Source organism: Eurosta solidaginis, chromosome 1, assembly GCF_040869045.1.
Source record: "Eurosta solidaginis isolate ZX-2024a chromosome 1, ASM4086904v1, whole genome shotgun sequence".
Classification (NCBI taxonomy): Eukaryota; Metazoa; Arthropoda; class Insecta; order Diptera; family Tephritidae; genus Eurosta; species Eurosta solidaginis.
In genome coordinates this window covers 29,405,085-29,415,145 of record NC_090319.1, presented here as the reverse complement: position 1 = coordinate 29,415,145, position 10,061 = coordinate 29,405,085, and the positions used below count along the sequence as shown (strand labels likewise).

Below are 10,061 nucleotides of genomic sequence, written 5' to 3'. Positions count from 1 at the left end.
AGCAGCAAAATAGTACCAAACAATTTCTCTCCCTGCTGCTTTGAGTATCGTCCAATTTTTGTTGGTGTACAACTGAAACTTCATAATAAAATTTCTTGCGTACTCGAACAAAGAAATAAATTTCGTACTCGAACAAAGAAATTTTATTTAGAAGTTTTAATTTTTAATTCGCAAAATCGATGGTTGATACATGAGTTTTAGGCGCTTTCAGCAAATACAACTGTAGATCAATCGTTGATGGACAACTTTCTGAACGCACCTTGGAGTATCTTTTGTACACTCAACGGTTTGGACTTAACGTAAAATTACTGAACATAATTGTCTACGCTACATTCACTCAACGTGTTCGTTAGGCTGTCTTTTTGACCCTTTAAAGTATTGGTTATGAATAAAATGTTTACTCTTATCACTTTACAATATAATAATAATAGAGGTTCTTTTCCCGAAAATTTTGAAATAATTATTTCCTTTGACATTTGACTCAACTCGACGTTGATACCAAACAAATTTCTATTACTCAACATGTTTGCAACGAAGCAGAAAATTCGTGTTCACTGAAAGCGTCCATTACCGCTTATTCTCTTTACTTCATATACGAAAACGGTAATTTAGCACAAAGTTCTAACAAAAAAGTGCATTTATGTAAATATTTTTTTAAAGACAAAACGCTATTATAAAATATGGAATTGCAATACATTGAGCGCCTAAACAATCTTAATTATAATTATTGGAAAGTTATGGTGCGTGCATATCTGGAAATGGAAGACCTATGGCAGGCAGTCGAAAGAAGAGATCCCTCTGTAAATGTAAGTATGCAAATATATTTAATATGTTACTTTTGCACAAACATTTATGTATATGTAATATGTAAACTAATGTGAAGTTTATGATACATTTTAATTTAAATTTTAGACCCTACATAAAGAACGACGTGCAAAATTTATTATCCTCTGTCTGATAGAACCCTCAATTGTTCGTGATATGCCGGAAGATGTTAAAACTGCAAGAGATGTATGGATACATTGCTCTCAACTTTTTTATAAGAGAAAAGAAAGTGCTCGAGCTCTACCTAGTCCATCGCCAAGGTCATAAGTTGTTATAGAAATTTTTACTAAAGGGTTTAATATTATTTTACAGTTTAAAAACTGTGCTAAGTAAGTGCTTCGGTATAAAATAGTGCTGGTGAAATTATTGTAAATTTGTTGTAAATTAAGGAATATATGTTATTTTATTTTATTGATGCTATATTATTGTTGCCTATAAAAAATAAATTTTAGCTATTATTCAACTGTAGCTGAGTTATTTTTTTTTTTCTGGATATAACATTTTTAGGTCAAATTAAACTTTATCAAACCAAATTAAACTTTTTTCAGACGAAATTAAACTTTTTTCAAACCAAATTAAACTTTTTTGAAGTCAAATGAAACCTTTTCCAAATCAAATGAAATATGAAACTTTTTCAAACCAAATCCACTTTTTTTAAAGCAAGTGAACCTTTTTTACCGAATGAAATATTTTTTTTTTTTTTTGATAAAATGAAAAGTGAAACTTTTTTCAAAGTAAATAAAAAAGTGAACCTTTTTTTATGTAAAATGAAATTTTTTTTTTTAATAAAATTAAACTTTATTCAAACCAAATAAACTTTTTTAAAATCAAATGAACCTTTTTCACATGAAATGAAACCTTTTCCATATCAAATGAAACTTTTTTCAAACCAAATAAAATTTTTTAAAGCAAGTGAACCTGTTTTTTTATATCAAATGAAATTTTTTTTTAATAATATGAAATTTTTTTCTTTTTCATATGAAATGGAACTTTTTTCAATTCAAATAAAACTATAAAATAACACTGTGTGTGTGACGCTTTTCCCAGTTACTGACTAATTATTTATTTATCTGTTCAAAAGGTTATGTCCGTATGACGAGGCGGTTCTTCTCGGGGTTAACTGGCACCAATATATCAAACCAAGGGGCTTTAAATAGTTTTCCTCTTCCTCTGCTTCCATAGCTGAGTTTCGATACAGACACTTTTTTTCAAGCATAACAAGACCTAGCCAGCGTGTGCGCTGTTTGTAATTCGGATTAGAATATATGGAAATAAAGTTTGTATTCAGCATTAAATCTATTTCGTTACGCGCCGTCGCCAACGCGAATACGCCCATAAATCCTTCGAAGTACTTTTATCTCGTGTACTCACAGAGCCGCCTCCTCTGGGGTTCTCATGTTCCATGTTTCCACACCATATAGCAAAAAGAGAACGATAATTGACTGTGACAAAGCATAAATACGATGACTCTTTGCTTGATGACCTTGCCCTTCTCTTTCTTTCTCGTCGTCAGCATACGCCAGTAATTGCATGCTCGTATAGAGTATTGTTGAGAGCGGTTAAGCTCTGCAGCTGGTATAATTTTTGCCAGCATCAAATTTTAGAAATCAGACGATAAAAATTTTATTTTTGACTCAAAATATACAGACATTTAACCCTAATGTAGCTTAGAGGGGAAAGCAAGAGGGAGGAAGCTGGAAATTTTAAGGAAAAAGAAAAGGCGAAAGCCTGAGAGGGGAAGCGGGAATATTATAAGAGGAGAGACCCAGCGACTGAGTTGGAGAGATGATAGGAAGTTAGAAAAAAAAGTGGAGAAACATAGGGAATAACAGCGCAAAACAATGGTATTAGAAGGCAAATCATTAAATTTGAATTTTTGATTCTCCATAGAGGAATATTAACTTTGCGACACTCCATGAACCGCGGCACTGTATGCATGCTACATACTTTACTATGGGGTTCTTGTTTGGTGGACAGCCACATAAAAAAGTACGTTTACCAAAAAACTTGAGAGGGTGTGCAGCGTGTCAATGATTAGCATAACGGGAGCCTTAAAAACTACCCCGACAGCAGCATTCCGGGATGTGTAGAATATTCCGCCTGCAGACCTAACGGCCAAAGTGTGTAGGCCTTATGGTGACAGCAGTATAGCGCCATCCAATATCATTTAAACAGAATATATGGTCCCGTGCCTGAGTTTCGAAAGCAATCTTGTGGCCACAATTGAGCCGGAGGGTTAGTGCCAGGGTGCAGAAATGGCAGAACATACTATACACATGTATACGGATGGTTACAAACTATTGGAAGGGGTTGACCCTGCTGTGTACTGTGTTGACCCAGAAATTAGTAGATCATATAGGCTGTCAGAATACTGCAGCGTTTTTCAGGCGGATATTATAGCTTTGAAGAAAGCAGCAGACATTCTGGAGGGGGCATGCTTAAGCTGCAGTTGACATTCAGGCTGCGATTAAGGCAAGAATCTCACACAATACTTCATCAAGAAGTGTTCTGGAATGCAAAGTAGCATTGGAAAAATTTCACTCAGGCCGTACCATACACCTTTACTGGGTTCCCGGTCATAAAGAGATAGAAGGTAACGAAAAGGCCGATGAGTTGGCAAAGGAGGGTGCAACACTCGCTGAGTCAACGATAGATCGCCCAATCCGTTTGGGAGAAATCAAAAGGAGATAGGAGTTTCATATGATCCATCATGCAGGAAAAGCGTGGACAAAAGGGCGGGGCTGCAAAAGCACTTTCTGTGTTCCTGTCCTGCGCTCGCCAGGTCAAGGCTCCAGCTATTAGGGGCGGCAGAGTTGCCAGATCTCTATTCAACAATTAAGCTTGGTCTTAGAAAACTGCTTGTATTTGCCAAGAGGACAAAGTTATTCTATAACATAAGTCTTGGCACTTAATTAGGGTTCTTCGGTTTGGTTGCCAAACAAGTTCTGAAACACAACCAAAGCTCTGACTCAAATATAAAAATTCGAATCAAGTATAAGTTTTTATGGAAGAAAGAGTGGGAGTGGAGTAGAAATGGAAAAAAAAGTTGATGAGGATGGTTTAAAGAGTGATAGGGTAGAAGGCGGACCACTTTTCAAATATAGGTTAACCATATTTTGTGGAGGACAACATTTGTCCGCTACGATGGTTCAAGATATAGTTCATAACGCTAATTTAAGTTGAACTGACCGGTCCGTAAGGACTTCAAATAGACTGAATGAGTCCATAGTGCTCCTAGAAGTTTGCTCAAAGACCAAGCTGGAAACCCATAACAGAAAGAATGGCATTTGTTATAAAATAGTTTCATCTTTTATGCAAATACTAAAAGCTTTATTTGACCTAGCTATTTGCTGCTTCTAGATCTGATACTGCTGTGTCACTCCAAATAACTCAGATCTTAGCCTTGCTAGCGTAGTGCACGATCATATAACGTGTTCCATTGTTTCTCTCTTCAACCTACTCTTCCTACATCTGCTATCACTAACAAGTCATAATTTAAAAGCGTGCGAGCCAGAATGCAACGCGCAGTCGGAATACCCGTCACTTGCCTACAGTTCCCTATTTTCAATGATACAAGTAATTTTGTTAGTCTGAGGTTTCAGGAATTGCACATAATCTTCGACACTTTGCAGCCTAGCGCTTGATTTCATGCCTTACCTGATTGGTTGATAACGTTCAGCGCTGACCTTCTTTTCATATCACTGAATCTGATTGAAACGTTTACACAATAAGCTTCGAGCGATGTACTCTCCCCCAGCGGGTTAGGTGGTCAGAATATACCCGCGGTACGTATGCCTCTCGTAAAAGGCGACTAAAATACCAGATTCAAGGGGCTGTGTAGCGCAAACCTTCAGGTTGCCAGCGCAATATACAGCTTCTCCAAACCCAATTGTCAATCTCACCTATCCGCGGCGAATCCTGTTTCACAAACAGACGAGGCTCTGGCGACTCCAAGCTCTTTATGGAATGGGGGGTGGATAGGGAGGGATGGCCTGAAGGTTTAATGTGGCCATATAAATCGTTCCCGAGATGGTTGGGCTAGCAACTTAATGGTGCTGTGTTACCGCAGCGTACCGGATCTGTATCCGGCAAAGAACCGTCGCATCGATAATACTCCCCAAAGCCTTCGGGGAGCAACATTATCGCTACAACAACAACAACAACAGCGATGTACCCTGTTTAGTTGGCTCATCCCCTTTTTAATTCCCACCTAATCCTACATGACTAAGGTCTCAATATACATAGATGTACATTTTGCAACAATATTGACCCTCTAGGGATCGCTTTCACTCTTACACGCTTTTAGATTTTGTGTTATGCGAAATGATTGCCTTAAAATTTGACGAGGCCGCAGTTTAAGCTATTTTTATTCAGTGCTTCTACTGTAGTGGCTACGGCTACTACTTCCGCCTGCCAAACGCCACAATGGTGTGGCAGTTTTAAGGTCCGGTTTATGTCCGGATCAGCTCATTATACCTTAGGGCGTACTTCTTTCATTACTTTGGAACCATCAGTGTTCACTTGTATCGCCACCCTTGCGCCAACCATTCACTTCTATTTACTGATTTCGTGCCCTCATACTACCTTCATTTCGAAGTAATCTTCCTAAAATTTAACATGCATCCGATCCACCTTGTTATTTCTGGATGTACTTTAATGTAATTAGGACCATTCATGATGGCCCGGCAATCTCTAAGAAAACAAATTGCCGTAAGTCGTTTTTCAAAATATTTCTGATATATAGCGTTTTTCAAAAGTTTTCCGATATACATTTTGGCGCTACCGAGATAGGCTAATATTCCACTTTGTATTCGACCCTGATTAAAAAAATACTTATTTCTTCAATTTAATACCGTTGTCAAAACTCAATCACAAATTGTACATTCATTCATATTTTGTTTATTTTCGTTATCAAAATCTATAAAAAAAAATAATTTCTTAAAATAAATATCATAAACCGCTCAGTGTTTTTGCGCATTATTGAATTTGAGCCGCAGTTGCGTTTTAACATTTGCGAAATACAAATCGTAGAAAACGGGGTGAGCACAAAAAGTTAAAGCATATAAAGATTTTTTAAACTGAAAAGAAAAAAAGAAAGACAAAAATATTATAACAATAATAATAACAATTGATAAGTTCAAGTTTGTGTGCGTACGTAATTAGTTCAAGTTCATAAAAAATATGTGAATGCGATTTGTTTGTGCGTATAATTATTCATAGATTTCAGAGACTAAGAGCATCTTTTTTGTTCATTAAAGCTTTTGGAAGATTTTCGATTAATACTTATTAAAACAATAATATTTATTTATTTAGAGTTTGAAAACTTCGTGTTTTAATTTATACAATAAAAAAAAACAAAAATTGCTTGTGATGTCACGTCGACCCAGCGCGTTCTACATGAACTGTACTTCTTGTTGCTATTATAAATTGTTCCTGTTTTTATGGATTACTTGCTTATTGCCGGCTTTACTGATCAACGCAAGCCCAGCTTATCGCGGTAGGTAGACGAGAACTTTGTTTTTAGTAATAAATAAACAATATGTATGTACATTAGGGTGGGTCGATTTGTATGGACGAAAGTTAACCGATATCGCGCCATTGACTTTTCGATAAGATAAAAACGTTGGCGATAACAGTTTTTTGAAAAAAAAAAAAAAACCTTTTTAGGGTTTGAGGAGTGTTTTGGTCGAAAAATTTACCCTTTCGCCATTTTTTTTGCAGGCTCAAAAATTATTTTTTTGGGTATGCGTAGTGGAACTTTTTTTCATAAGACCAAAACCTATCGAAAAATCGATGGCGCGATATCGGTTAATAAATCGACCCAGTCTAATGTACATATGTGCATATATATGTATATGCATGCATATAAGGGTGGTCCTTAAAAGCCAAATTAGCGATACTTTGTTTCAGTCCCTCCATCCTTGTAGGTATTAATGCGGTTAGAGTACAAAACAAATATGACGCAGTTTTGACGTACAACAACAGAAATAGATAGAGATATTTTTCGAATTCGCAATGAATACGCATCTTTCTGTAACCCCTTATATTGTTTTTTTTGCAGTTGCAGAACGCATTAAAATCAGGCTTTTTTGTTTCAAAATCGTCCTATTTCCTATCAAAATGTATTCAGATTATGTTCAGATAGCGCGTGTTTGAAAGAAGTTCCAAAACTTTGAATAATGGAGAGAAATAAACGTTCTTCAAAATCGGAAGCAGAGTTTTTTTTTAGAAAAGCCGTTTTCGATTCAGGAGACGAGTTAGCGTGATATTCCACTCATAAGTCGGAATATGAAGCTACAACACTAAAACTTTAATAACGTATCTGGCGCACGGTTCAAAACCGGTAGATCTCATAAACCAAAAAATAATTTCATTCGGTTTCAAAAAAGCTTAATTTGATTTGAAAAAAAGATTCATTTGAAATAAAAAAGTTTCATTTGACATGAAAAAAGTTAAATTGATTTGAAAAAATGTTTGCTGGGAATTAAAAACTTTCATTTGGTATGAAAAAAATTTAGTTTGGTTTGAAAAAAGTTCTCCAGGTAGCTTCTCAAATCAAACTGATTGTCGCGCCTCTACTGTTGCTGCTTTTGTATTGTATAATTTCTCATTTGCATCTTCTAGGCGCTTCCATTTCCAGAATCTACTAGTTGGTTATCAGCTATAAAATTACTCAGCTGTAACTACAGATGCACGATTTTATAGCTTCTCTCATTGCATACTTTCGGGAGTATCTCAGATATATGCATGTGGTTGTGCGTTGCTTCTCCGCTAGGTGTACGTACATATGTGTAGACATAATGATTAATTTGGTTATGTGCGTACAAGTCACTGCTTAGCATCGGCTAAGAGATGACAGTACCCCTTAGTGTTGCTAATATTCGTGACAATATGATAAAAGCTTAATTGGTTCGAAAAGTTTACTTTGGTATGCAAAAAATTTCATTTGAAATAAAAAAGCTTAATTTCTTTTCAAAAAAGTTTCATTTGACCTGCTGATGCTATGTTGCCTAAATGTTGCACTTTGTTGTGTTCATCGCTATGATATGCTTCCCTAGCTTATACTTTTAAACAATTTGGACTAAAAAAACTATTGATCTTTGCAGGTAACTATTTCGACAGCAAGTGTACCGATGTTGAGACCGGACGCGAACTTTTCGTAGGTGAGGCCTTTACACGTCCGGGACGGTGTATACGTTTGCAGTGTTTGGGCACGTTGCAACTATGGGAAGACAGGTATGGATTTTAATGATGATAACCTTATTATATTTAAGTTAAACTCTTTGTTTCCAGATGTCAAATACCCAAGTTAGAGGGCAACTGTCATAGCGTACCACCAGCCAATGAATTTCTTAATTATCCACATTGTTGTCCATTATATACATGCGAAATTCATGTGATAAATGGAGTGAGTGAAACGGAAGAGACACGTACATACGATCAATATGGATCATTACAAAGAACGCATATCTCTCAAGTATTCAGTGTGAGTCCGGTGAAGGGCAGCGTTCCAGGTTCTGGTGTGTATACACAATTCGAAATTTGAACGATAAGGCGAATAAAAAATTAATTTATAATAAATAAATTATTAGATAGATTTTTAAGTAAAAATAATGGACATATGCACATAGCTGTAAATAATAAAAAACTGACAATTTGAAAAGTAGCTGATAGAAGAGAGAAAGAGAGAACTTTGTTATGTAAATATGTATGTTGTGTCCGTCGTAACTTAACCCAACTGAAAAAAGTGTGTTTACACAAAATATGTATAGTAAACAAATATCAAAGAAATTTAACTAAACAAACTCAGAGCATCCTGCCGAAACATTTGTGACTAGGTTAGTTTAGGTTGAAGTGGCTGCCCGAGGGGACACATAGGCCGGTGACGTTTAGGTCCGTTGTGGTACCACGAAAAGATAACCTTACCTCTCCTCTTCGAAATGATATCAAGTCCTGCGCCAGGAAGTTATAGATGAGGTGATCCTCTGTTTCTTTCCTTCATCTGCCTTGCAACTCCTCCAGGACAGACGACGCCATCCTAAAAGTCAGTGCCCAGTTAGTACTACTACTGGTGTACATATTTAATTTTTACTTATGAACTTCTTTCTGAAATACTGTACAGTGATCGTCTAGTATGAAGGAGATTAGGAGCTTTAGGTCTCTATATCTTTAAAGGACTCCTCCACCTACTCTGCCGCTAGCATAGACCCGTCGGTGTATATGAAAATGCTCCCATCAACAGCAACGCTTCTATAGGACTACGCCCAATCATGCCTGCTGGGAATGCTTACTTTATAGTTGTCGCTAATCGGTAATCAACTAGACCTGAGGGCTAAGCTAGGTTGAACTGGCCGGTCAAGTCAGACCTCACATAGACATAGTGTGACCAACATTTTTTTTGCGACCAAATGGAAAAACCCCAATTGGTACTAGCACTTATGTTATATGATAACTTCGTCCTCTTGCTAAATACAATCAGTTTTTTGGGATCTAACGTAAGTGCTACCTCGAGATCTGGCAACTCTGATGCCGCTAGTAGCTGAATCTTTGATCTCACTAGCGCAGCACACGAAGACAGAACGAGTTCAACAGTTTTCACTTGCAGCTTGCATTTCCTATATCTGATGGCACTGACGAGGCATCGTGAGCAGCAATGATCTTTGGTCATCCCTAATAACTCCGCCGAGCATTCGGAGTCAACAAATCGACACAGAGACATCGTCGCGACAAGAGATTTTGTCAGCCCAGCTTTTGCAAAGATGACTCTAGACCGCTCTGTTCAGAAGCAGAAATTAAGCGGATAGTAGACTCCCAGAGTAACCACTGACAGACACGTTTAACTGGCCCATATCTATGCAGGTCAAGAGATCAACCTGCCAGTTGCCAGATATATCTTTGCGACCTGGATCACTGACAAGTTTTATCAAAAAGTAGTTATATGCTACCGCAAATGGGGTCAACCATTTTCTTACAGCCCTAGTCCTCTTAGTGGCAGATTTTAGCGCTTTGATAGCCGGTAAATGCAAAATTCCCTTGCAGTTACAGCGGCGGATATCATCCTTTCTACAAGGCGCTTTATAGCGGCGACCTCTACCTGGATGACACTAACGATAGGGATGCTTTACTTTCCAGATAAAACCGTGCTCAAGGCAAAATACTAAGCCCCAATCCCCCCATTCAGCCTGGATCCATCCGTGAACAGGTGCACACGACTCCCATCTCATATTAATTCCTCA

At 37.2% G+C, this 10,061-nt stretch overlaps 1 protein-coding gene across 1 annotated transcript; it reads left to right on the top strand.

The window, feature by feature from the left end:
• The first annotated feature begins 5,844 nt into the window (after positions 1 to 5,844).
• On the top strand, positions 5,845 to 8,488 carry Vago (vago). The gene is made up of 4 exons (XM_067763964.1): positions 5,845 to 5,864; positions 6,139 to 6,322; positions 7,932 to 8,061; positions 8,119 to 8,488. The coding sequence occupies exons 2-4, from the start codon at positions 6,196 to 6,198 to the stop codon at positions 8,369 to 8,371; spliced, it is 510 nt and encodes a 169-aa protein (XP_067620065.1). The 5' UTR covers positions 5,845 to 5,864; positions 6,139 to 6,195; the 3' UTR covers positions 8,372 to 8,488.
• The last annotated feature ends 1,573 nt before the right edge of the window (positions 8,489 to 10,061 follow it).

Excerpts from the sequence above, each read along its gene's own strand:
- Vago (XM_067763964.1), top strand. The coding sequence starts at position 6,196 with ATGTCACGTCGACCCAGCGCGTTCTACATGAACTGTACTTCTTGTTGC. Across the intron at positions 6,323-7,931 it reads CGCAAGCCCAGCTTATCGCG|GTAACTATTTCGACAGCAAG; the intron begins GTAGGTAGACGA and ends TGATCTTTGCAG. Across the intron at positions 8,062-8,118 it reads TTGCAACTATGGGAAGACAG|ATGTCAAATACCCAAGTTAG; the intron begins GTATGGATTTTA and ends CTTTGTTTCCAG.